Source organism: Astyanax mexicanus, chromosome 9 (genome assembly GCF_023375975.1).
Source record: "Astyanax mexicanus isolate ESR-SI-001 chromosome 9, AstMex3_surface, whole genome shotgun sequence".
NCBI classification, from domain to species: Eukaryota; Metazoa; Chordata; class Actinopteri; order Characiformes; family Acestrorhamphidae; genus Astyanax; species Astyanax mexicanus.
The window spans coordinates 32,701,900-32,729,389 of NC_064416.1; the positions used below are offsets into that span (position 1 = coordinate 32,701,900).

At 36.7% G+C, this 27,490-nt stretch overlaps 2 protein-coding genes across 19 annotated transcripts in view; one reads left to right on the top strand and one right to left on the bottom strand.

The window, feature by feature from the left end:
- The window catches only part of LOC103027502 (von Willebrand factor A domain-containing protein 5A), a 29,505-nt gene extending 27,346 nt beyond the window's left edge, over positions 1-2,159 (bottom strand). For 6 of the 17 annotated variants that reach the window (XM_049483558.1, XM_049483557.1, XM_049483560.1 and 3 more), the window contains exons 1-2: positions 1,884-2,157; positions 431-497 (exon numbers count right to left, since the gene is read on the bottom strand). In XM_049483558.1, the coding sequence (XP_049339515.1) occupies positions 431-497; positions 1,884-1,949 (133 nt within the window). In that variant the 5' untranslated portion in view covers positions 1,950-2,157. Of the gene's footprint in view, positions 1-430; positions 498-1,883 lie in introns of all 17 variants that reach the window. The other 11 variants (XM_022679745.2, XM_049483562.1, XM_049483554.1 and 8 more) reach the window with 4 other exon arrangements.
- Positions 2,160-5,198: 3,039 nt separating this feature from the next.
- On the top strand, positions 5,199-27,339 carry vwa7 (von Willebrand factor A domain containing 7). 2 transcript variants are annotated; one of them, XM_022679744.2, is made up of 18 exons: positions 5,199-5,537; positions 7,007-7,077; positions 7,668-7,943; positions 11,568-11,801; positions 12,626-12,722; positions 13,335-13,466; positions 15,742-15,937; positions 16,841-17,016; positions 17,469-17,581; positions 18,295-18,411; positions 18,629-18,835; positions 19,998-20,124; positions 21,220-21,372; positions 21,951-22,043; positions 22,571-22,848; positions 23,755-23,891; positions 24,770-24,929; positions 26,394-27,339. In XM_022679744.2, exons 3-18 carry the CDS (start codon positions 7,686-7,688, stop codon positions 26,982-26,984), a joined length of 3,069 nt encoding a protein of 1,022 aa, XP_022535465.2. In that variant the 5' UTR covers positions 5,199-5,537; positions 7,007-7,077; positions 7,668-7,685; the 3' UTR covers positions 26,985-27,339. The 2 variants fall into 2 exon arrangements, with proteins under 2 accessions (XP_022535465.2, XP_015461758.3); XM_015606272.3 differs by lacking the exon at positions 7,007-7,077.
- Positions 27,340-27,490: the final 151 nt, after the last annotated feature.

Consider the following 27,490-nt stretch of genomic DNA (forward strand, 5'->3'; position numbering starts at 1 on the left):
CTAAAATTGATATTAATCCCGGTAATGATACAGATACCAGATTTTCAAGTACTTGCATACACAGAATACCAAATACTAATACAACTATAACTTATTTTTATTTTACTTTGAAAAAAGTAGTATTCTGTGTCCCAAATAAGATGAAATAAGCTTGAAAGAAAAGCAGTAACTGGTTGAGTAACTGCATATTTGAAAAGCTAAGCTTGTAAAAATATTTGCAACTGTATTATCTTACCATCATTCAAAGACAGCAAGTATCACTGTGTAGCAACACCTTTACAGTATGTTAAAATCATCTTAGCTCAGTAACGTTAGCTTAATGGGCAAAAGTACTGCAATAACTCAGATGTTTCAATCAAACCAGTAGCCAAGTCATCTTTTCCAAGTATAGCTAAACATGAGTTACACATGAAGACAAAAATGACAGTACCTTCTTGGCCTTTTTCGGTTAATAAGCCGCAGATGTTCATGTTTATGGAACTCTGCATACCACCATACTGGATAAAAAACAAAAAACAAATGAGATGGCACACACAAACACACACATGTTTACACACATGTCCACACACATACAGCTGTGGAAGAAATTAAGAGATCACTTCAGTTTCTGAATCAGTTTCTCGGATATATGTTTGAGTAAAATTAACCAAATAATAATATTGTCATTTAGAGCATTTATTTGCACAAACTGTATAAAGATGCAAAGCTTTCAGACCTCAAATAATGCAAAGAAAACAAGTTTGTATTGATAAAGTTGTAATCACTTTGGATAAGGGTGTCTGCTAAATACCCTAAATGGATATGAAAATTGTATTTGTCTGCTTCAATTGTTCATCATGTCAGTTCAAAACCTATGAGTTTAAGAGAAATCAATATTTGGTGGAATAACCCTGGTTTTTAATCACAGTTTTCATGCATCTTGGCATGTTCTCCTCCACCAGTCTTACACAGTGCTTTTGGATAACTTTATGCCTTTAATCCTGGTGCAAAAATTCAAGCAGTTCAGCTTTTTTTGATGGCTTGTGATCTTCCATCTCTCTCTTAATTATTAAATTCAGAGGATTTTAATCTGGTAAAATCAAAGACACTCATAATTTTAAGTGGTCTCATATTTGTTTACACACACAAACATACACACACACACACACACACACACACACACACACACACGCACACACATAAACATATCCACACACACACGTCCACACACGTTTTTGACTCTGTTTTGTATTTGTGATTAATTGTAATTTGTAATGAGTGTGTCTGTATAAAAATAAACATAAGCTTTTCATTCTCATGTTTTTTTTTTGTTGTTTTAGGGAATGAGGGAAGTACTTTAGGGGAAGTGTCTAGGGCAAGTGGTCGTAAGCAGTTTAGAACAGACCCACCTGCCCTTTTCCTCACACAGACCGAAACCGAAAGCATGGTTATTTTGAGAGATAAGGGCTGATTAAATAGCTATTTGTCCCACTAATTGCTTGGAGATTTCATGTTTTATTTTTTGGAGGCAGGAAAAAGTCAAAGTGAGCGCTTAAACTGCTTTGGAAAACATTTTATTAAGTGTAATTTTCTGAGCGCGGAACAAAACCTTCAAAACAAGCCCGTCACTCTGCTGCTGCTGCTGCTGCTGCGGTTTACTTCACACTTTACTTCAGCTCTCACAGACTGACGACATTAAACCAGCCCTCAAATAACTAAACTAACCCGCCTTACAGCTCATATTACAGACTAAAATGAACAATATTTCAAATATAATGGATAAATATTACAGACAGAAGCTTTCGCCATCCTGTAAACAGAAGCCAGAAACATCACAGAGCCATCATTGTTGTATTTTTATGAATAAATACGTCAAATAAAGGTTTAAAGCTACTCTTTCTCACCTGTGTCGAGCCACAGCGCCGTTCCCCAGGTCTAGCCAGTCGTTTCTGAGAACACACAGCTCCCATAAGAGAGTCCCGAGAGAGTTAACGTTACCCTATAACTACAGTAGAGACCTTTAATACTGCAGTTCCCAGTTCAGCTCCCAGTGCATGAGGGGGCGGTGACACTTACAGACTAACTGAGGGGGGCCAGAATAAAGACAGTACCCAAAACCTCAAGCCTCTACTAAAAGTGAAAGAGAAACAACGTGAAAAACCTGTTTTACTTTCTCCTTTGGTTATGGGCTGCCAGACATTTTATAAAAAAAAAAACATAAAAAATATTTTTATTTAAAATCCAATCCATTTAAAGAGCCCAGACCCAGTTCTAAATATTGATACAAAAACCTAAAATAGGTTAAATGTATTGCTTAAACAGCTCATTCATGCATTATAATAAAACGAGTATACCTTAATATTTTAAGGTTAAAGCCCTGATCTTACATAAACAGTACAACATTTACAATTTCAACAATTAATTATTAAAAAATAGTGTCATAACTATACCTGTAAAAAAACGTTCTTAAAATTGTTCTCCTTAAAGTGATTTTTAGGTCAGCTAAACAACAAAAAAATATTGAATGGCACCGTAAACTATAGCCAACTAATTGCCGTAACTAACATAATTAACTTTCTTTGGCATGAATTATATTTTTTAGGAGGAAAAAAAAAGAACTACTGCTTTTTCACAAATAATCTAGCAAAAGTGTTCAACCTGCATAACTTTGTCCAAAGGCAATTGACAAAGACATGAACAGTCTATAATTTTAAGGTGGGTTAATCTTAACAGTGAGAGATAAAATATCAAAAATAAAATTCATAAAATCACATTGTATAAATTATATAAATGTATTTGCATTTTGCAGAGATAATTATTTAATCCCTCTGGCAAACAAGACTTAATACTTTTTTTTTTTTTGCAAAATCCTTGTTGGCAAGCACACCAGTCCAGACATTTTTTTTTAGTTGGTGATCAGGTTTGCACACATGGGAATTTTGGTCCAGTTCTCTTTGCAGTTCATCTCTAAATCATTACGATTTCACTTGTCTTATCTAAGCTTTAGCTTCCTCCATAAATTCTCTGTGGGATTTTTAAAATGGGATTAGAGACTGGCTAACCTGAATGTACTTCTTTTTGTGCCACTCCTTTGTTGCCTTGGCTGTATGTTTTGGGTCATAGTCATGCTGGAAGACGCAGCCAGGTGTTTATTAGTAAAATTTAGATGCACATGTGCCTTCTTGAGCAGGGGGACCTTGCGGGCACTGCAGAATTTTAATCATAAAAACATATTTTAAGAAAAGTATTAAATATTTGAGTCTAAGTCATTTTTTATAGATGTTATAGGCAACGTTTTTTTATACTCTTGTAGTTACACTATTTTAGTGCAATACTGATTTCTGTCAAGAGGTCAGAAATTCACCACAGCAGTTTCAGGCATCATTTATTTCATTTGTGGGCGATAGTACCACGCAAAATGCCAAAAATTTAGTTAAGGTTTCTTTTCATTTTGTTTTTCAATTCATATATTACACCTCGACCTATTACATGGCTCAATGAAACAAAGTCCAAGTGAAGACCAAAACCTCATGTATAATCATTACATCAGGGAAGGATTTCCATACCTAACCAGAGGTCCTGACCACTAGAGGGCCCTGAACCATCAGTTGGCAATGACAGTCACAGAAACACTTTAAAGTGGTGAGTTAAAGAACCTATGTAGACTTTTGTTGGAGTAACTGTCTCTATTGCATTCAAGGAAGATTTCCACTAGATTTTGGGGTAGATTTTCTAGACTGTTGTGAGGATTTGATTGCATTCACTAAATTAGAGCAGTACTGAGATCAGGATGTGAGATCAATTATTCCAGAGTTTTAACACAGTTCCACTGATCCACAGCTCAATGCTGGTGGCTTTATACCCCCCTGACTGTTCATGGCATCAAACATGGTGCCAGTAGTTTTATGTTTGATTATCTGCTTCATAGAGTCCTATTCTAATTGGCAATACTTTCGACAGGGGCTGGAAAAGCTGTGTGTGTGTGCATCACAAATATTTCAACATTTGTCTCCCATAGGTCACACAAGAAAACCATTGGTGAGCAGGATATAAATACATCAAGATCTTTTCAGATCGATAAATGATGAGCATAGCTGTATTTTTTTCCTTGACAGTTTGCATATGTACAAGTAATCAGACAGGTCTAATGATCAGTACATCCAGCAGTGAGTCACCGCCTCATTCCAGCTCCTGCTTTAGTGTCCGATCCTATTGTCTCTGTGCTCTGTTCCCATCCATTCACTCCTTTCTTCTGCTGAAACCCCTCAGACTGACTTTCTCCACTCACAGCCATTATTCAGTCTACCCCATCCCATAAGCACACACACAACTAAAATTAGAAAGAAAAATTGTGTAAAAATAAAAATAAACAAATAAATAAATGTGATCTGTATCTGTATTGAACAAATTTGTCTGTGAAACGGCCTGCATGTGCGTTTTTGCGCGAAAAAAGACTCAAATATGATTTGATCAGATCAGGTTTGATGTGTCTACACAGCCCAGAAAAATCTTAATAGATTCACTTTAGCCTTGTAATAGTACTGAAGGAAAAAGGTTATTTACTTTGTATAAAACTGATCCAAACGTATTTATCTAAAGACATTTTTATAGGTTCTTGAAAGAACCATAGACAAAATGTTTTAAGTCATTGAGAAGAACCATTTAACCAAGCTTAAAAACGACCCAATACCCATATAACAATATATAATCCTTTACCCATTAAAGTTTATTATACTATAACTACTAACTGATAACTACTTGCCAACTATTTGCTTTAGCCTGTATTGTGGAGTCCCACAGGGTTCAGTTGTAGGCCCTATGAAGCTGATAATAAATGTACACTTGCATACAGCATTTAAAGGGTGAAATAACTTTAATAATATAATATAATAATTTTAGGAGTGTATGTTCTGAGTGAATGAATTAGCAAGTATAAAAGTCATACAATACTAGTTAACCCCTCAATAACTCTACAGGGTGTCTAATGCCCCAAATCGGGTTAGATGGCAATCTCCTCCCTTGATGATTTGATAAAAGAACCACCAGAGAACTGCTTGTGTGCTGTCTTTTTTTCTGAGAGGAGAAAAGAGAGGGATTGAAAGGCTGGAAGCAAAGGAGGGAGGGAGGGAGGGAGGGAGGCCTGGGTTAAAACACACTGAACCTTAATATATTCAGGCCTTTTGTGAGGAGCAAGTGTACCGTACTATAATGGGGCAAGAAGAACAGAGGGGGTGAAAGAGAAAGAAGAGGGGCAAATGGGACAACAGGGGACTTCCATGTGGACGCCCATCTTCCAACCAGACACGATCAGCACTCATCCGAGCTCCATCACCTTCACAACCTTCACTAATACTACACTTCTCCTGAGATTCGAGAGTTAAACTGAGATTGAGACACATCACAAATTTACCAAAAGTGATGAGACAATCAGAATGTTTCTGTCTGTCTGCGGCTGAGAAGAAAACCAAGACGGACTGAGATGCACGCCTATTGGTTTCCTGACTAGTCCTGTGATCTCTGACTGAAGAATAAAGAAACACACACAGAAGAAAGGAAAGGTAAGACAACATTTCAGAAGTACATTGTACAGATTGGAAAGTTGATTTTACTCATTTGAATTTGGCAAACTGGTTGCCTTGCAAAAGTGACATAAATATAACACTGGTCTTAGTTTTTAGTTATGTTTACTTAATGTCTACTATTTAAATGTACTTAAAATGCAGTTTTATTTACTGAATTTAGCTGAGTTGTATTGACTTTAAATAGCATAACAAGTGCTGGCAACTTATATTACCAAGGTTAATATAATTATTGTTTCCTTGCAACATTAATTGCATAATGGGTGCCCCCCCACCACTAACTCACCATCAGTGTGAGTTAGTATACTGTACAGTATACAGTACACTGTATATTTTTTGCTTAAGTAAATCAAAAAGATGGCTAAATCCAAGTCTATTTTATTCAGCTCAACATTTTAAGTAGAATTGGTGTGCAAAGCAATTAATAACAATATTTCTTAAATTAGTACAATTCGCGTATTCAGGCATACAGAGGAAGTGTCACAAACCATTACTCCTGAATTTAATCAAATATGCTAAATAGCTACACCAATAAAATATGTGCTGCACCTGATCGTAAGTATTTTGGGTTGGTTTACTGGACAGAGATTAGGCGCAGTCCCCGACTACTATCTCTTTCAAATGAGATTCTCCATTCTGTAAGCCTGGATAAATGGATTTTACTTTTTAGAAAAAAGTAAAAAGTGTTTATTAAATTTAAATCTTGACATTATTGTACCCAAATTTCAAGTTAAAAAAATCTTCTATTTTTAGTGTTATTTCCATTGCTTTGTACAACAATCCTGCTTTGAATTCTATGGTCAGGTGAATAAAATTGATTTGTTATGTAAATATATACATGTATATATTTACATGTAAATATATACATATTTTATATATTTACATAACTTATTATTATTATTATTATTATTATTATTATTATTATTATTATTATTATTATTATTATTATTATTATTATTATTATTATAGCCAGTATTTATAGACATATTTACTTAAAAACCAAAATGCACGCCAAGGGAACATTAAATATTGTTGACTGAACTCTCTCTGCAGTTTTTAAAAGGATTAATATTAGCTATATTCCAAATACTGACAGCATAATTCTAATACAAATACCGCAAATGTGTTTAACTAACACAAAGTAGTTGAATTAATTGTGAACTAATTGTGGGTTCACATAGTGTTTTGTATTACCATTTTTATAGTTTGCAAACTTTTTAGTACTTAGGATTGTTATTGCTCATAGAATTGTATATGTAAACAGAAGCTCTCCCACACCACAGGCACACACACACACACACACACACACACACGCACACCTACACACAAACACACACACACACACACACAAGCTCTGACTTGACTGATAAGCCAACTGGTGGCACTAGATAAGAGCACAGTGACTGATTATGGCCAGTTCCCCCAGTTTTCTCGTTCATGTTTTCTAGGTCACACACATCAACTCTCACACAATGCCTCACCACATCCTTTTCAACCTGAAGCACGACTGCTGACACAGGTTAAAAAAACTGTACAAATATATTTTTATCAACTCTCCTTTACTAGTAAAATTGATTAACTTATTTTGTAATGATTTCAGCTTGTTGTATTTGTATTCTTCAGAATACTCTTACAGTTACTGAATCATTTATATAAATTTCTGAATTATTTGTATGTCTAATTTAACCATTTTTAGTTGATGCTGGATCATTAAAATTAGATTTTGAATAATTAAAATTAGTTACTGAATTATAGAAAGTAGATGCTGAATCATTTTGTAGCAATGAATGATGTTAATGAATCATTTACAGTAGGTACTGATTTAATGATTATATACTGGATTTTTTTTAGCAGATGCTGATTAATTTGTAGTTGATACTGAATCATCTTTATTAGTTTTCATATCATTTATGAATTGTTATTTATAATAACAACATTTATATCACATACTGAAGCCTTAGTTTCAAATAGTCAATCATTTATAAGAGTTTCTATAAATACTGTAATAATGAAGATACTGAATTCTTTTCCATATGCTGAATCATTTATATTGGTTACTAAATAAAAATTCTATGTACGTGATAAACGTCTCTTTTCCTTTGGTTTCAGATATGACAGACATGCTGGATGAACTTTCTGTCCTGTGCTGAGTGTAGAGAGATGGGTAGAGGTCAGGTGAAGGTCAGTCTGTGGATCAGTCTGGTCACTCTGCTGATTCACTGCCCGTCCATCTGCTGGGCATTCCTGCCCAACTTCTGGTCCCGAGTCCTAACACTGTCCTGGGACTCGTACACACACCAGTACATGACGGAGCAGGCCCTGATCAACGTCACCATCGAAACCCTGATCAGTACACATGGGTACCAGCAGGACGCTGACAGTCAGGTAATTGGGGCAGTATAGTGGAAAAGGGGGTGCCTGTTCCAACCAGTGACTGCTTACATCATGTTTATTATGATATAGTGATCAGTGTTGGGCACGTTACTTTGAAAAAGTAATTAGTTATAGTTACTAGTTACTTCTCCAAAAAAGTAACTGAGTTACTAACGGAGTTACTCCACTATAAAAGTAACTAGTTACCAGTAAAAGTAACTATTGCGTTACTTCGCCCTGTAAAAATAAATAAATAAAGAATAAATAAAGAAAATAAATGATGTAATTACTATTATTATTAGAAAAATAACAAACAAAAATAAACCCAAAATGTTGACAAAAATATAGTCTAACGAATAAAAAAAAATAAGAAACGAAAAACTCCACAGGACCAAAGAAAATTACTAAGACATGCAATACTGAAAAAAAACGGAAAAAACAAATACACGTCTGGGGGATAAAAATTAAACAAACCAAACCACACTCAAAGAAATAAATGTATATATAAACAAAACAAAAGAATGGACAAAAACAACAATCCGTTAAAAAAACTCATTTAAATCCATTAAAAAACTCATTTAAAACAATCACAGGCTTTTTGCGCAGAATAATAAAAGTTTCGGTTAGTTTCAGTTTCAAATCATGAAAACAGCTCACCAAAACCTCAACCTATCCTTTATATTTGACAATATTTGATTAACTTACAGGTCCTTACTTATTTTTATTTAACTGAACTGAGTTGTAAATTATTTATAGCCTCGCGCTGAATTCAGCTCCGCGCTGCGAAAGAGAGAGAGAGAGAGAGAGGCGCAGCGCATTTTGCCTGATTTCTCTTTATTAATTAACAGTACATTTGTTGGCTTTAGTAAGTTTAATAACATTAATTTTAGTATACTTGTCAGATCTTATTTATAAAAACTTTTTTTAGAAGACAGAGGTTATTCTGCGCGCAATGCCGCGCCGCTGCGCCAAGCACCACTTTGCGTGCCTGACATTTCAGAGCGCTGGACGAGATTTTAATTCATGAATTAATATATTTAATATTTTAATAAATTTGCCCTGGTGATAAGAAACGAATGCTAACATATAGCGTTATATTTCTGTGTATTTCAAATGTTTTACGTTTTATATAATTGACGGGCAGCACCACGCGCCAGATTGACAATGTGCTTTGTTTTTCAGATATAAAAGTGAAATTCAGTTAAATAGTTAACTAAAATAAATTTATGTTCAGTCAAAGTAATTTTCTCTTTTAATTTTCCATTTCAAAACTCCAGCATTTGAGTGAGAATAAGCATCTGTTGAAATTTTTAAACAGCAGAATGCCTAGTTACAGTTATTTAGTCTGTGTACTAAACATAAATATAAATCCTTATAACTGACAGAAATAAATATAACTAATAATAATTTATAGATACAGTGCAGATTTTTAAGTATATATATTTTTTCATAGTTGATTGCTGAAGGCTCTGGGTGTGGTTTATTTTTATGTGGTAAAGATGTGATGGTATGGAGTATTTTGGAGCGCAGGGTGAGCAATCGCGCTAAGCTTTTTTCCGCCGCCAAGATAAAAACACGCCAGAAATTTACCTCAACACACATCATTTCCAGACCACCACGCCCATCGGTGTTAATATATTCCAAAGTCCAACGCTATTTTAAGGACGCGTGCAAGGCCTAAAAATAGACTGTTGAAGGGTGGCAAAGCGCCACGCTACACGCCTTGTGCGGGGTGTATGATAGGGCTCTGTATGCGCAAAGTTAAAAAAAGTTCATTCAGCTGCTAAAGTAACGTGCAGTAACGGAGTGTCGAAAATGGTAACGGCGTTATAGTTACAGTCAGAGTAATTAGTTAGATTACTCGTTACTGAAAAAAGTAACGGCGTTAGTAACGCCGTTTATTTTAACGCCGTTACTCCCAACACTGATAGTGATATAGTTACTGAAATACATCTTTCCTATTGGCTCCTGGTATCATTTTTTTTGCATAATGGGCATGTCCACCCAACCATCACTTGCCATCAGTGTGTAGTCCTCTCCACCAGGGCTACCTTCCCTTTTTTGTATTTAATAGTATTTTATATAATGGTTGGCTGCCTGGCCACAGTGTTATGGGCCATAAGAGCAAGTTACCATTAGCAAGTTACACTGCAAAGTGTGATGTCATTCTAGATTAGTTAATAATTAAACAATTAGATATTTTGTTAACTTTGTGAAGGACTTTGTGTTGAAATGAACTCAAATTGAGGTTTACTCTAGATGAGATAATTGTGTTAGACCCTGAAAAACTCTTTAAGCTACAGATTCTATTCAATGGTCATATACACTCAAAATGAGTTGATTGAGCTCACAGCGAGTTTATTCCAAAAGTCAGAATAAGCTGTGTTCTTTTAGCAATCAAATAAAAAGTAAATGTAACTGATTGCAAAAAAAAAGTTACAAAAAGAATCTTAGTTACATGTCTTGCCTCAGAGACTGTGAAAGTAAAAGCTTATTTGAAGCTGATGTTGCTGATTTTGTAACCACAGCTGCAGAGAAACCTAACCAATGAAAATAGCTTATTGTTCCAAAACCACATATTGACCCGCTTAATAGCAGAAAAGAAGAAGAAAAGGAAATAAAATATATGTTCAAAAATATTTGTGGACAACCTTTTTTAATAAATTCAGTATTTAACTAGTTTAAGATGCATTCGTTGCTCACACAGATGCGCAAATGCACAAACAACAGCTTGTCTAGACCCTATACAGAAATAGGGAGACACATAATATTGAGCAACCATAAATATTTGGCATTTTTCTTATTCGAATGGATAATAGCAAATAATGTACATAAAAAATGTGCTTTGTTGTTATTTCTGCTGGGATATAAACAATGTTTAGGTTACAATAAATATAAACGTTTTAAATTGCGTTTTTTGATAATCAAGAAAAAAATAGATTTGGGCTATTTTACTTTATGTAAAGATAAAAAATGAGGTAAAATTATATAAAAAAAATTGCTTTTGAAAGTGTACTCATAATGCACTTGAATGCATTTATAGCACATTATAAGTCATAGATAATATGCAAGTATGTCTCTTAATAAATGAATTTTTAGTTATTAGTTTCAGAATTACTTATACAATTTTCGTGTGCACGTGCAATCACATTATGATACCTCTATATACACAAAAACTATATAAACTAACATACTTGTATTTTATCATAAATTGTATGTTATGTATGCCACTGTTAAGTCATTATAATATATAGAATATCCCATACAATGCATTCATAATGCAGTATGAATACAGGATTCATATTTATTTTAATTTTGCTGGATCCCTATTAAAAACAGTTTTACCAATCGAATAGGACTTTCTAAAACCAGTTGGCACCATCCCTAATGCCAAGCATAGACTAGAGGGGTAGAACTGTAGTCCCTGGAATGATGGAGGTACATCCAATATTTTTGGAATAAGTTGTGGATGGATGTGGTGGTGATGGGGAGGGGGGTGATCATCCAGTAAAAAGCCTTTCCCTTAAGACCATAGACAGTAGACCAACAACAATGTATAAAGCAGGTGTCCCAGTTCTTTTGTGCAGTGGTGTGACTCTAGGAGCTGACTCCCCCCTCTGTATGTGTTCACTGCAGACAGGCTTGGGTCGGGCCTTCTGGCAGGCTGTAAATGAGGTAGTCAGTGCCAACGCTGATATGGACTTCCTGAGTGCCACCCGGTCTGACCCGGTGTATCACTTTGACTCGGAGAGAATAGAAGGAGCCACTGAGATGCTGCGCGAGTTCTGGAAACAGACAGTCCTGCTGACCCAGAAGAAAAAATACCAGGCAGCAAGAAACAGTCTGGGGAAGCTCTTTCACTCCTTACAGGTGTGTGAAAACTTATAGTGCCTAAATATAATAAATAGTTATGCTTAATAGCGCAGTAGTAACACAGGAACTAAGACTGTGTGCCATGACTTTTGCCATGTTCCATGGGTGGGGTCTCCTCCTCACTGAGTCTGAGTAGATGTGATTTTTGCCAGAGTAACTTATCTGTTCATATGGACAATTCCGGCCAGACACAGCTGGTCACAATTATTACCACTCACTCATTGTACTGTGCACTGTCCAATGCCCACTTCAGAAATGATACATCCCAACCATCTGGCTCCAAAGTCTTTATAGGCAAGTTATTGCACTCTGCAGCCATCTTTAATCTGAGGGTCTAATTACTATTTCTTATTATTTTCGTATTTTACTTCACTGATAAAATCTGACAAAACCCTCATGATTCGTTTGTAGCGTTTGGCTCCATAATGCACAAAAGTCTACATCATGATCTTTGGCTTGTTATGGCTACTACGCTTGCACAGATATCCTTATCTGGGGGAACGTTCATCGCTTGCACGCTGACCCTCTTTTCACTCGCAGTGTAAGCAGCAACTGATTGGCCCTTTTTGTGGGCTCGGTTTAGCATTGTGAGAATTTTTAATCATAATTTAATCAATGGTTGGTCTCCTCATGCAATGAGCACAGTGGACAGTACCACTTGGTAGGACAATACTGCTACTTTTATGCCATGACTTTTGTGTTTATGTGTATGTGACTTATTTTGATTATTTTACAGTACATGCAATACACACTTACATACAATATTTTGCAGTACATATTTCCTAACCTAAATAATTTTTTTTGTATGTGTGTGTATGCAGGACTTTTACAGCCACAGTAATTGGGTAGAAATGGGACAGTATACTGAATATATTCATTTGCTGAACCCCAAAGAGCCTCCAGTACCTGTGGCCTCAGGTAAGTTCTGCTGTACGTACAGTGGGTGGATTTTTATGTAAAATCTATGCACAAATTCTTGTATGCTAGTGATATTTTAATTGACAAAAGCAGCCTTTATAAAATTGTGTTGAAATAAGCCTTTATTAATGTTTATGAAGGTTTAAATCAGTTACATAAACACCATATAGACAGTTTTTTCTGAAATCAAGGGTATTTAAAAGAGTTCCCCTTGCTTTTGTTGGAGTGACTGTCACTACTGTTGAGAAAACAAGTTTTTCTGATAGATTTTGGAACATGCTGTGTGGATTTGATTGAATTCAGCAACAAGAGGGTTAGTTAGTGAGTTTAAGGTATTGCATGATTATTACTCCACCTCATCTCCAACTCATTGCATCCAAATGTATTGGACACTGACTGCTCCACAGCTCAATGTAGGGGGCTCTAGCACATCAATGTCTGGCATTAGGTATGGTGCCAATAATGTATGTTTTATTATCTGCTCCAGAGAGTCCTATTCTACAGGTCATTAAGAAACTTTGTGTTTGCATTTTGCACATTAGAGGGGTTGTCCATAAACATGCTGCTTACTCATTTACTACAGCGTATGAATTCCCTACCTGTTGATTTCAGAGGACACGCCTACCTGTGCTGCATGCCATCGATTCAGTTGCTATAACAACCTACTGGAAGAACTGGTCCAGGGTCCACCACGCCCACTTCTGACCACCGGTTACTTCAGCACTTACCCGGCCAAGCCCACAGGTACACTAATTCTGATGTTGCCCAGCCTGGCTCTTCACACAGCAGGGGTGACAGAAAATTTACACTTCATACAAGCATTTACTGGCACACCTGCTGCCAGGAACTGCATATTTTTACTGTGTGTGTTAAGTAATACTAGCATGGCATTGGTGCGTATGCACCAAATTTGAAAACAGAGCAATGCATTATGTCTCTTTCAATGTTATAGCTTGCCCCCTTATAGAATTCCTTTATGTTTAGCTCCATACTGAACAAAAATAAAAAAAGATGTAGTTTGATTTTTAGCCAAAAAATGGCTTGCCTAGAGATTGTAAGACAGTAGATAAACTTTTCGAACGCTGTTTGTGTAAAACATGATGTTTTATAGGCAGTGTTGGGAAGGTTACTTTTAAAATGTAATCCCTTACAGATTACTGATTACATCACTCAAAATGTAATTTGTAACGTAATCCGTTACATTACTTCAAGTGAGTAACGTAATCTGATTACTTTGGATTACTTTAAATATTGTCATTTTTTTAAGCCTGAATGAATGTAGCAACCACATATTGCATATTATTTTATTTTTCTTTCCAGTTAACAAATAGATAAACAAATAAAACAGCCTTTTCAATCACTCTATAAAAATACTTATGAAACCATTTCATCAAACAATTTTATGAAACACTTCTATAAATTGATGATAAAACAATTTAAAACCAAACAATGTAACAACAACTGTAAGCTATCTATTTGCAGGTTTGCCACCAGTGTTAATTTTGACAACAAATTTTGATTTAGTCATAGTCTTGTGACGAAAATAGTATTTAGTTTTAGTCACAATTTAGTCATCTGAAATGTTTTTAGTTTTAGTCGACTTAATGTCATAAGAATATAGTCGACTAAAATTACAGTACATTTAGTCGACTAAAATGTAAAGGGTGTAAATGTAAATGCTTTTTCATCAGTTTCCTTGAATTATTAACTCTACACGTATACGAAATGAAACGTTTAATAACCACTTGAGTAATATTGTTAATGTTTGAAAGTGAAATATATTTATATATGATTTAATGTATATTATTATTATTATTATTGTAGGTGTGTGACTATACATATGTTACATTCAAAATTTTGCTCTAGAAATCAGGTCATAAAACAACTGAATAGTTAAATTAAAGTTTAAACAGAGCTGTAGATGCAAAAACAACTTTTAAAGGATCTAGTTTTATCTCCAGCACATCTACTGGAGCTACAGTCTATAAATGAGATCAAAACAAACATTCACACACTGTCCTGTAGAGATGCTCTCAGGATGTACTGAGAGACGTCATGAGTTAAAGTGAGAAACTGATGAGGAAGTGGAGTAAGGAACTTTACACAGACTTTTGGGTTCATAGATTCACTTATTTTATTGTTTTATTTTCGTTATATTATTGAGTTCCTTTCTGACCTGCTGCTGCTTTAACACTAGCTATATCTTTCCCACTGTGAGACTAAACAGATGATCTGATCTTAATGAGTGAGTTCTGTATCAGTTCTGTGTTTTAGTGCACTGCCGAGTTAAACACATCAGCTCATGAAATAACATCAGCATTAAAACGCGGATCTCTGCATGGAGATCTGTGGGACTCTGGTCTGCAGAAGCTGAAAGATTAGTGGTGTTTTTACCGGAGATGGAGTCTCTGTTTACACATTATCTTGTTTTTCGCGACGTCAAAGGAGAAATATATCGCCTCTCCTCTCTCTCTCTCTCTCTTCCTGCTGAACACTGTCGAGTTAACTTCCAGTCGAGCTCCGTAACGACAGGTTAATTCCCGGGTTTGTAACTGAGCGCGCGGCGCCTCCGCTAAAGTAGCAGTGATTGGATCTCTTCCTAACTGGTCCCTACCTTTCACAGAACTAAATCAGTTCTGATTGGATTTCGTCCCTGCCAATTTCGTCTCGTTTTTATTCGTTGACCAAAATGTCAGTTAATTTCGTCTCGTTGTGTGTGCGGAGCCGCTGTCTGCCCCTCCTCCCTGTGTGTGTGTGAAGCGAGACGGGAGGAGGGGCAGACAGTTCCCTGTCCTATCAGAGCGATTTCACACCAAAATGTTATTTGCGTTTTGTCAGTGTTGGAAGAGTAAAAATAGGAAAGTACCGCAATGTAACCCTTTTATTTTAGCAGAGTAACTGTAATCTGATTACCATTTATTGAAGCAGTAACTGTAACGGATTACAGTTACTCATAATTTGTAATCTGATTACGTAACGCCGTTACATGTAATCCGTTACTTCCCAACACTGTTTATAGGAAAGTGCAGCCATGGCGGTATTTTGGACAGCAGTCGTGACCAGGGAGCTGAGGGTGGCATTAATAAGGACAGCACCTCCCCTCTCTTCTCCCCTCATCACTACCTCCACAAAGAGGCTGCACGCCTGGCAACCACAGCAACCCTCAGCGTGCTCCGAGACCTCCGGCACACAGTGGGGCCCAAAAGCTTCCTAAGGTCAGAGGTCAACATAAATCAACTTAAGTTGGAGATGTTTGTTGTGAACAGTGGTTGACTCAATCTAAAAGAAAGTGGGGCAAAGAAATAAAAGGATAAACTGAAATAAATAAATGAATTAATGAAATTAAATAAAGGGCATGATATGGAGCCCCGCCAGCATGCAGAAAGCTTTGAGGTGACATGTATAATAAAATAGTCTTCAACCTTGATTAAGATTAATATATTTCCATTATGTTCTTAGGCTAAACTCTGTCTCCATTTAACACAGCTGGCTTGAGTACATGCTGTACCAGTAACTGCTTAGACCTTAAAGCAATATGATGTACAAAATACATTTAAAACTACAGAATAGAGGCTTTTGAAAACAAGGTTGCCATAAACACAAATCACGAGACACAATTATGCAAAAAAAAAAACACTTCTAGTTCACTATGTTTCTAGTAGTTGTTCTAGTTTTCTATTGTTAGTCTTTAGTTCACTGTTCCCTTTGTGGTTTGACTGGTTGTAAAGCATGTAGCATAATATTATCACCCATTCTGTGATTCACTTTGTTAGTCAACTTTACTTTAATTAATGGCGACCGATTTCCCACTTATTTTTGGAATGTATATTACTATTGGATTTAGATTATTAGATTATTTTTGTGTGCAACCTTTAAAAATAACTATTAATTGTAATTTCTATAAAGAAAAGCTGAATGGAACCTTACTGCAGACTATTTGAGGCTCAATGTGAGGCAGTATCTTGTGTAAAATATATTTGTTCATACTGTAACTGTGCTATGCCGATGTGAGCTGGATTTGTTTAAAAATAATTATAGGAAGTAATTATATATTGAATAATCAGAACCAATCAGATTGAGCTGTTCACTGTAAATTTGCTTGTGCTTTGTTCCTCCAGGCTCTTCAGTGTCCAGCAGCCTCCAAGCCTGGTGTTTGTTATAGACACTACAGGCAGCATGTTTGAGGAGATCACTGCAGCCCGCATGCGAGTCCTGTCCATCATTCGAGCTCGGGCCCAGAGCCGATCCCCCGGCCTGCCTGGCACTTTCGTGCTGGTACCTTTTCACGACCCGGGTAGGAGCACCCCACTAACACTAGATAGAAAACATTTTGGATAGCATTGAGTATATTAAGTATATAGTATAGCACACTGCCTGGCCACTTGGATTTAAGTAAGTAAATGATCTGGGGTTGATGCTGCAGTTGGTCAGGTCTAGGTTCAGCAACAGTATGTGCTGAAAGAATGAGGTCAGCTGACTACCTGAATACACTGTGTATGAGCAGGTTATTCCATCAATGGATTTTTTTTCGTCCCTAATGACACGACCATATTCCAAGATGACAGCAACAGTGGTTCAGGGAGCATGAGATCATCATTTTCACACATGGATTGGCCACCACAGAGTCTTCTTACTATCCAGGAATTCCTAAATACCTTCAATGATGTTAGGGTCTGGACTCTGGCATGGCAACTCCCCATCACTCTAATAACACTGGAGTTTTTTGTGTGTATTTTGTATTTTTAGGTTTTGGTCCAGTGTTGGAGACTGACGACCCTGATCAATTCCAGCTCTTTATGGAGGATTTAACAGCCCTTAGTGGAGGAGATGAACCAGAGATGTGTCTTTCTGCTATTGAGGTGGGCACACACAACTACATTTTCTTTGACATGTAGAGTAAATAGTGTCTTTGTTGCATGATATTTAGCACTACTTCTCTTTCTCTCATGTGCAATGTCAATACCACACCATTTGACTTCATAAATAAAAATAAATAAATAAATAAATAAAACTTAGTGCATGCATTATAAGTGTTGTTACAGTTGATATTATGTTCATATTGTTTGCTTACTAGTTATGTGTATGCTGACTTATTATGCAAACAACACAACAATAACGCAACCCCCGCTGATGGTCAGTATTTCATATGCTGATATGTTAAATAATTCCATTGTTTATGCTCAGTTCACAAGCTCACTGATGGAAATGGAAAAATATAAGCTTTATTAAAAACTTGGGGTCTAAAATATGATACAAATAAAAGGAATAAAAATACTTCAATCTTCAGTGTCAATAATCTTGAAGTTAAGTCACATCTCCCAAAATCACGTATAAGTACAGTACTAACATTTCCTTTCTCAAGTATTTTACTTCAAATATTTTTCACTAATCACCATTTGTGTGTGTACCATCTTTTGCTGCACTATAAACTCAATGAAGGCAGTCTGAGACAAAGGGGTGGATTTACAGAACACAAAGGAATAAAACAGTGACCTCCATGTTTCTACAGTTATTAATATAAACATTAAACATGCAATAAATTATTAATCATGTTTCTTTGTGTTGATTCCAGCTGGCTCTTATCCACAGCCCACCGTTGTCTGAGATTTTTGTTTTCACGGATGCCTCTCCTAAAGACCGACACCTCTACAGCACAGTAAAATCACTCATCCTCGAAAAAAAGAGCAAGGTAAAACAAACACATACTAAAAATTGATAAATGTATATATTGAATGCACTATCCAAAACTGAAATCTGTAATATTACATTCAATAAAAAACTATAAAAAGGAGATCTTAATACCATAAACAACACATTAAACCATATTTAGATATTTTTTATTTTTTATCTCAAATACTTAAATCAATACTCATCAATAGCAATGAATTAATCCTTCCCTCTATTAGGTGACTTTCCTGTTGACTGAAGATCAGAATTCCAGGATGACATTAAAAGACAGAAGAAAAAGAAAAAGGAGAAAGGCGCTCTCACCCGACCGGTTCTCCCTATATTCTTCTCTTTCCTCCATTTCTGGAGGAATGACCATCTTCACCACTAATACTGACATTCAAAAAGCCTCAGCTATTGTGGAGGACAGCACTGCTACCAACAAGGTACCATAACAAACATAAGTGCAGTTTTCTCCTTATAGCAGACTGGGATTTACTTCCCTGGCTAGGCTGGAACTTCAGACTTCAATAAGGAGAGTCCTTATAGGTCTTTAACTCATTCAATACAGTGTTTTGAAAAAAATTGATATACACTGTATTGGCAAGAAAAAGTGTTTACTCATCCGTCCAAATATTACATTTTGACCTCTGGTTCCAATCACTTCCATGGCCATGGGTATATAAAATCAATCTTCTATGGAGATGCAGATTTCATTTTCCAGCAACACTTGGCACACTTCCAAAAGTACCAGTTGGTCTTATATAATATTCTCATTTTCTAAAATACAGATTTTTTGGTTTTCATTTACATTTACATTGACATACTCAACAGCGGTCTAAAGCACTGCCAATATGAGCGGGAGGTCGCAGGTTCGAACCCTTGCTTATGCAGCCTTGTCATCAAGCTGCCGGCGCTCAGAGGGAGCACAATTGGCCCTGCTCCCTCCGGGTGGGTAGATGGCGCTCTCTCCCCACATCAATCCTAGGGTGTTGTTCACAGCACAGGGCATCTGTGAGCTGATGTATCGGAATCGAGCCGCTGCGCTTTCCTCCAAGCATGCTGGCTGCCGGCTGCTTAGCTCAAAAAGAGGTGGTGGCCGGCTTCACATGTTTTGGAGGAAGCATGTGTTAGTCTTCACCCTCCTGGTGTGTTGTGGCATTACTAGTTATAGGGGGAGTCCTAACAAGTGGGTTGGGTAATTGGCCGTGTAAATTGGGAGAAAATGGGAAAATTTTGAAATAAAATTATAATAAATAAATAAATAAATGCTTAAAATAGATCACTGTATTTAATACATCTATCTAAGTTTCCTGTTTTGAACTGAATTACTGAAATAAAGTAACTTTTAATGATATTCTAATTTTTTGAGCACTATTATATTTGCTAAATTTGTACAGCAGTTGTGATTGGCATGGCATCAATATTTACCATCATATATGAAAGATATCTGCAGTCCCATTTCCTCAATTAGTGATTCTTCACTCTACAGCTTTGAATGATTGCATTCATGTTAGATCTTTTATGGTATGGTTTTGTAATGACTTATGATATTCCCTATGGCCAGATGATTAGCCTTAATTTGAGCTTTATTGTATTTTTGTTCAGGTGACTCTGTTACATGCAGAAAGTGAGGCGGACTCATCCCATTACTTCACGGTGGACAGAGGAGTGGGCGGTGTAACGCTGCATGTTGCTGGAAAACTCTCACAGTGTCTTCTTTCCAGTCCTACAGGTACACACATGAACTAGGAATGTGAGCCTTCAGCTTGGGCCATAAATTACACTATTTGTGAATGATAATATGTGCAAGCCCACCTTTGGATTTCTAGTGTTGCGCTAGTGGTGCAAAATCAAATAAATTTGTTTGTTTTCCACTTTTTACAAAACAGCTTTAAAGAAATCTGGTAATAAGACAAGGTTTTAAACAACACACAAGCAAAAAAAAAAAGGGTGAAAGTAGCGCTAGTAAGTGGTAGACAAAAACTTCCTTTAAAGCTGGTGAAAGAACCTAGACTCGTACCTTTCCTCCTCTGGTTGGTCTTATTGGTACATTTATTAACTGGATAAATTTATTAACTTCTCCCAATCTAGCAGTGACCTTACATGTGTTAAATACACTCTTTAGCAGTAAACAATGTGTTTCAGACAGCAGCCCACCACCTAATACCATAGTCAACAGAGAGTATATGGTGACAAACCAATGGTGATTGTAGGAACAGATATAGGCATTCTCTCTCTCTCTCAATTCAATTCAGTTCAATTCAATTCAAGGTGCTTTATTGGCATACAAATAGTGCTACATTTGTGTTGCCAAAGCCTGAGTTACACAGTTTTAACAGTAAAGTAAAAGTGGAAGAATAGTGAACTGATTCAGAGATTAACAATTTCTAAAGAGTAGAACAGAACACAACAGATTCTACATTTTAAAACAATGGAACAAAATTATAAAATATAAAATAAAATAAAATAAAATAATAATACATAAATAAATGTAATTAATAATAAAAAACATAATATAATTAATAAATGTAGGTAATGAGACAAATTAATCAAAATTGTTTATGTGAGAGTGTGTGTAAAGTGTGTACTCTGTGTGTGTGTGTATAGTGTGTATTAATATGATAATTAGTGTGATATGTTCAGACAGCGGCCCACCACCTAATACCATAGTCAACAGAGAGTATAAGGTGACCAACCAATGGGGATTGTAGGAACAGATACAGGTAATCTTTATAAACCCCTCTCTCTCTCACTCTCTCTCTCTCTCTCTCTCTCTCTCTCTCTCTCTCTCTCTCTCTCACTCACTCACTTTCCTCCTCTTCCTAAGGTGTAAATCAGTCTCTTCTTAGTGAAGCAGGTCCTCTAGCAGGCCTGGACCACGCAGAAGGCCTCTACCGAGTCAACCTGCTGCCACCCATAGAGCCTGGGCAGTGGCAGCTCAGTGTGACAGCCCAAGGCCCAATCACATTCAACGTCTTAGGTAAGTAGTAGTAGTAGTAGTAAACAAAGAACAGCTGCATGTGTCCACATACACAGCTCTAGAAAAAAAAAGAGATCCCTTAAAAATGTTGAGTGTCTTTGATTTTATGATGATCACAAGCCATCAAACCAAGCTTAACTGCTTGAATTTTTGCTCCAGGAGTAAGGGCATAACGTTATTCAAAAGCAGTGTGTAAGACTGGTGGAGGAGAACATGCCAAGATGCACAAAAACTGTGATTAAAAATCAGGGTTATTCCACCAAATATTGATTTCCGAACTCTTTAAACTTTATCAATATGAACTTGTTTTTTGTGTATTATTTGAGGTCTGAAAGCTCTGCATCTTTTTTGTTATTTCAGCCATTTCTCATTTTCTGCAGATAAATGTTCTAAATGACAATATTTTCATTTGGAATTCAGAAGAAAATGTTGTCCGTAGTTTATAAAATAAAACAACACTGTTCATTGTACTCAAACATATATTTGTAAATAGCAAAATTCAGTTTCAATTGTTTTTCAGAGCTGTATTTGGACATACAGTTTGAAATTGAAAACTATCCGTCTCTGTTGTCTCCCAGGTGAAAGTACGTTAGACTTTTTCTACTACTTTGCTGTGGTGGAAAATGAGACTCACCCTGGTCTGAGGAGGGTGGAGGGCAGTCCTATTGCAGGTATGGTTAAAATCAGAAAGCTACACCACTTTACAATCTCTGTCAACTTACTGTGTATACAATAATATATAATAATATGAGTTCTAGCAACTAGTAAGATAAATCTTTGTTGATTTATTTCCTCATTTTAAAATTTCATAAATTGATTTAATGTAGCAGCTGAGTAGTTTTCAAGAATTGCCAAAACACTGAATGTTGTTTATTTTTCCTCGCATCAGATAAGGTCTGTAAATTATATATCCTGTCCATTTGTATTTGGATGAGTCAAATATATATATAAAAAATGTAAGTGTTAACAAAAGCAAAAACAGGTGGTAAAATATGAAATATTGCATATCATCATTGGAAGTATGCATACTTGGAAAAGGCACTGTTTTCTTTATCTGTAAATTTGGGGAGAAAATGTTTCTTTAGATGTTTTATATTGTATATGGAAACAAAGTATAAAATTTAACTAATTTCAACACTAATTCAAACGTCATCAAAACTTAAATACAAAAAAATCTTCTTCCTTGTTCCGCCTTCAGATGTCTCAGCATTTTTGGTGGTGTCAGTAACAGGCCTGTCCTGGAATGATGAAGCTACATTCAGTCATGTGACCTTGCTCAGCACCAATGGGGAGAGCCTGCAAAAGATTCTGCTGAATTCTTCATCTTCCAGTGGCTCCAGTGAGGAGCTGGTGGGCCACATTAACTCAATTCCCAGAATGCCATTCAGCATGCGTCTCTCTGGACGAGATGGGAAGGGAAACGAGCTGGAGAGAGTTTCCTCAGAGATGGTCCAGCCCACTCACGTCCAGATACTGGTATGACTTCAGGGACATCATTGAGAACAAGCTTAGCACAAATCACCACAATATCACATCAATACACGACACAATATGTGTCATGTATTCATGTGGTAATGTTTTCACCATATGTACACCTTAAAGCAGCACTAGGTAGGATTTCCTTGATTTTTGATCTTTTTATAAAAGTAAAATTACAGCTTGAAACTCACTGCAGCGCTGCATTGAGGTGTAATAGGAGGAATAGCGGTGCTCTCATGTCTGTGACGGGCTCCTCTGAGCTCAAACCAGACTCTGTAAGTTTTCCGAGGCGGCTGCGACCAACGCTCGCGAGAACTGCGAGCTGCTTTCCGACCTTTAGTTCTAACAGTTCTGCAAGGACTACTGGTTCATTCTTTACAAACTAACATACAGACACTCTATCAGAAGCTGGAAAGAGACCGAATATGTCTGTGAAAGCCAGAAAACGAGAAAGAGAAACTAATCTGCCTGAAACATTTATTACACTCTGTAACTGTAGGGGGAGCCCACTAGCACAAAATCTCAATCCTACCTAGTGGAGCTTTAAATACATTTTACGTCCAAAAATGTGTTCTACTATATGCACTGAGCTACTTTAGGCTACATTGCTTTCAATGCTAACAGAGATGTGCAAATGCACAAAAGCAGCTTGTCTAGTTCCTGTGTAGAAATACCAATACAGTAAACTGAATAGGACTCTCACAAACCTATCACAAACCTTATGGCACCAAACGTAATACTCAGGCATGTGCTAGAGGTTGTGATTCTAATGGTTCTCACTGAACGCAAAAAAACATTTTTTTTGTTCTAAAGAGGGTTCTGTTACATTTTAAGAATCTGTATTTTAAAAACTATACATATTTAAAATTAAATATAGCCATGCTAAAATCCCACTCTACCCAGGTCCTCTCAGCTCCTCAGCTTCTGGCTGGTCATCACTCCACAGTTCTGTTTGAGGTGTTTAATCATGGCCCTGCACGCTGGTTCACGCTGATCGCTAAAGATGACCATGGCTACCTCTCTGATACCAAAGACTCCAGGTGAGACCAACATAAAGTAATACTCTTATCATCATCATCATAAAAAAATGTTTTGCACTCAGAAGGAAGTATGCAGTGCAATTCAAAAAGAAGATAAAATTTACAGGAACAATAAGCGATTAAACATTTAAACTAATACGGGCTATATTAATTCAGCTGAACATACAGAAGTAGAGAATTTGTAGAGGTTTCTCATAATTTCCTTTTAAATAGTACTGTGTAAAATACTGCACTGTCCTTCCTGTTAAACTGTCTCATATCTGCTGTACTTTATTGTATTTATTTGTGTTTATTGTAGTGTTCTAGTTCCTTTTTTGTTCTATGTTGTCCCATGGTTCCAGAGGAGTGCAATTTTGTCATTTGTACTTGTACTCAGATGGAATGAGAATAAAAGCCTCTTGACTTGACGTTCCTGGAGTTCTGGGATAATCCATCCCATAGGGCTGAGGTGTTGATAAAGCGTCCAATAGTATCCCACAAATTTTCAGTCAGGCCATGGTATAGCATCTCCTCTTTTAAGGCAAGCCCTTGAGAAGGCGAGACCTTTTTAATGTAAGATTGGGTTGGACACCATGACACATGGGCCTTCTGGATGTGTGCATGACATTAAACCAATCTAGAACTTGACGCTCATCACAGTGTCTCCACACCCAAATTTTTTGGTCATCATTCCCTGACAGTTTGGCAAAACTATCCACCAAGTTCCATTCCTGTCGGTTGATTCCTTCTGGGTGCTCTTATTTTTTTTATTATGAGTGTTATCATAATTGCATTTATAATGCATTATAAAAACATGCATTTTATAAAAGGGTGTGTTACACTTTTTTCCAGTAAAATCTTTATGTAGGTAATGATTCAACTCCGCTGCTCTGCTGCAGTTTCTCCATAGGAGAGAGAGGCTCTGTGAGGAGGGAGGTGGAGCTCAGGATTCCTCTCTCCACCCAATCTGGACAGACCGTCACCCTGACCCTCAGTGTCCAGGCCCAGGACTCACCTGACTCAAACTACGCTGTAGTCCATCTGACAGTTTTACCAGAGGTGAGAAAAAATTTAAATGTATCTGTTCATCTTATACGCACAAAGATGAACAAGGTAAAGATTTTCAGTTACTAATAAGCTTTTTTATTAATGTTATGCAGTAAGATCCAAACAGCACAGAAATTGCACTCCTACATATTGTTATGGAACCGCTATACTGTATCTATATTCCTTGGCTGCACCATTCCAACACCGGATTGTTTCGTCTGATTGTGTGATTACGACTTGCATGCAGCTTTTTGATTGGACATGTTTTAAGATTTTGTTTTCCACAGTCAAAGGTGTCAAAAATATTTACTGTCATTACTCAAGTAGAAGTATAGATACTAGGGTTTAAAATATTTCTGTAGAAGTTAAGGTATCAACTCAAGCTTTTTACTCAAGTAAAAGTGTGAAACTGGTACTGCTTTCAGAACTACTTAAAGTATAAAAGTACAAGTAATTTAGGGGGGAAATGCCATTAATGACAAAACCTTAGGTCGCACAACAGAAAACTATAGTGCACTACCACCTCCCCTCCCTAAAACCCATTTTTCTAAAACCCATAATGACTATACTGTTATATTGAAATGTTAATGTTGATTAATTTGGGATGCACTAGGCTACCTGTTTCAGCTGCTCATTGAAAATGAAAGCATTTTAGTACAGTGCAAATATAATAAAGAAGATCAGGTAAGCGAGTATAAACCAATAGGGTGTCGGAAAGGTATAGCAACATCCTATCTACCTGTAAATAACACTGTAGCGCATTTATATATATATATATATATATATATATATATATATATATATATATATATATATATATATATATATATATATATATATATATTTATTTATTTATAAAGAATGAATGCATAATGCATTCTGATACTTTAAGTTGCACACTTTGCTGACACACAGACAGACAGTCCCGGTAGAGAAGTAATGCCAATAGAAAAGGGTCTGCAGCAAATGTAAACTGACTGGGACTATGCCTAATGCCAGGTGTTGGCTAGAGGGGTTGATTTGGGATGAGTTGGGGATGAGGTTGGATGGTAATCTATCAACATCCTGACCTCCTTAATGTTTTTAGTGTTCGGTGCAATCAAATCCTAACAGCAAGTTACTCTAAATAAAGCAGGATGAAGTCTTATTAATACTCTTGGTTTTTAAAAGAAACAACGAATGAGCAGGTCTCCCAATACTTTTGTCCTTATTGTTATTTATTAGTTTTGTATTATTACTGCATCAGACCAATTTACAACAACACAGTACTTCCAATGAATAACTATATATCTATATTATATCATATTATATATATTTTTTCTTATGATATTTTATTTAAAGTGCCTTCATCAATAAAACAATGTATATGTCTTAACAACTGGTTTAGTTTTTGTTTCATGTAAAAAAAAATTAACTGGTTGAAATATGATGCTTAGGCTTCATAGTTATTTTGTTTAACAACTTTTTTCTTTTCAGGAGCCGGACATGTCCCCTCCCTCGTGTTCTTCTTTGCGGGTGGAGTCCGCCTGTCCTCCTCAGTGTTCTCTGGGCAACTGGAGTGTTTCCCTGGCACTGAAGGACCGGGGTCACTCTGGCCTGGCATCCATGCAGCTGGCTAAAGGCCAGGGCACCATCACGCTGCTTCACCAGGAGACCACCAGGAAAACTGAAGGAGAGAATCCTCTCACGCAGCTACACAAGGAGGCCACAGAAGGGCAAGCAAGCCCTCTCATGCAGCTCAACAAGGAGGCCCAAGAGCATCAGCTTCACCAACACAGAGGACATGGCCATCAAGTTCATCAGTCAGAACCGAGCACATTAGTGCACAGTGACCCCCCACTGAACATCAGCCAGTGGGCACGAGGGCGGCACATCACACTGCACTATACCTCAAACTGCTGTGACCCTCAGGCGGAGCTGCTGATATGGGACAGAGCAGGAAATATGAGGCGCTGCCATCTAATTGCCAGCCAGCAGAGGGGGCTAAGAGAAAATAAGAAAAATAGTGCATCAAGTAGGACTGCAGGCTTGGTGTTTCCTCTTGTATTATTTAGCCTTTTGATATAAGAACCAGTGTAATTTTTGATCATTGTTTATTACACCTTACAAATATGCTTGTACATACTGAGTGAAATAGACTAACTTGGAAAAGAGGAAACGTTGTAGGAACTGTCTATGGAAGAGATATTAAACATCTGGCACTAGTAACAGCATTCTGCTGTGCGGCTGCTCTGCTGGATGCTGGTCAGTTGTGGTTGAGTTGTGCTGCTGCTGAAGACAAGCGTCTCCTGCTGATTGTAGGCGGGGTTTTCTAAAAACCAGTCACCTCTGAGACCAGTGTTTTGTAGTTTGGAGTCTCTACAGCCTCTGTAGACCTGTATCTTTCTCTCAACCTCAAAATAAAGCTTTGATTCTGCTCTTCCTCATGTTGTCTCTATATGAGTGTAGGAAAGTGTTGTATAGCTGGGGATGTTCCCTTATCATTAATTTTAGTCACTCACTAGTGTTTATTGTTGTTTGGACTACAGTTTTTCCCTGGTCGCGTGAGTTTACGTCATGTGTTTTCTGCCGCG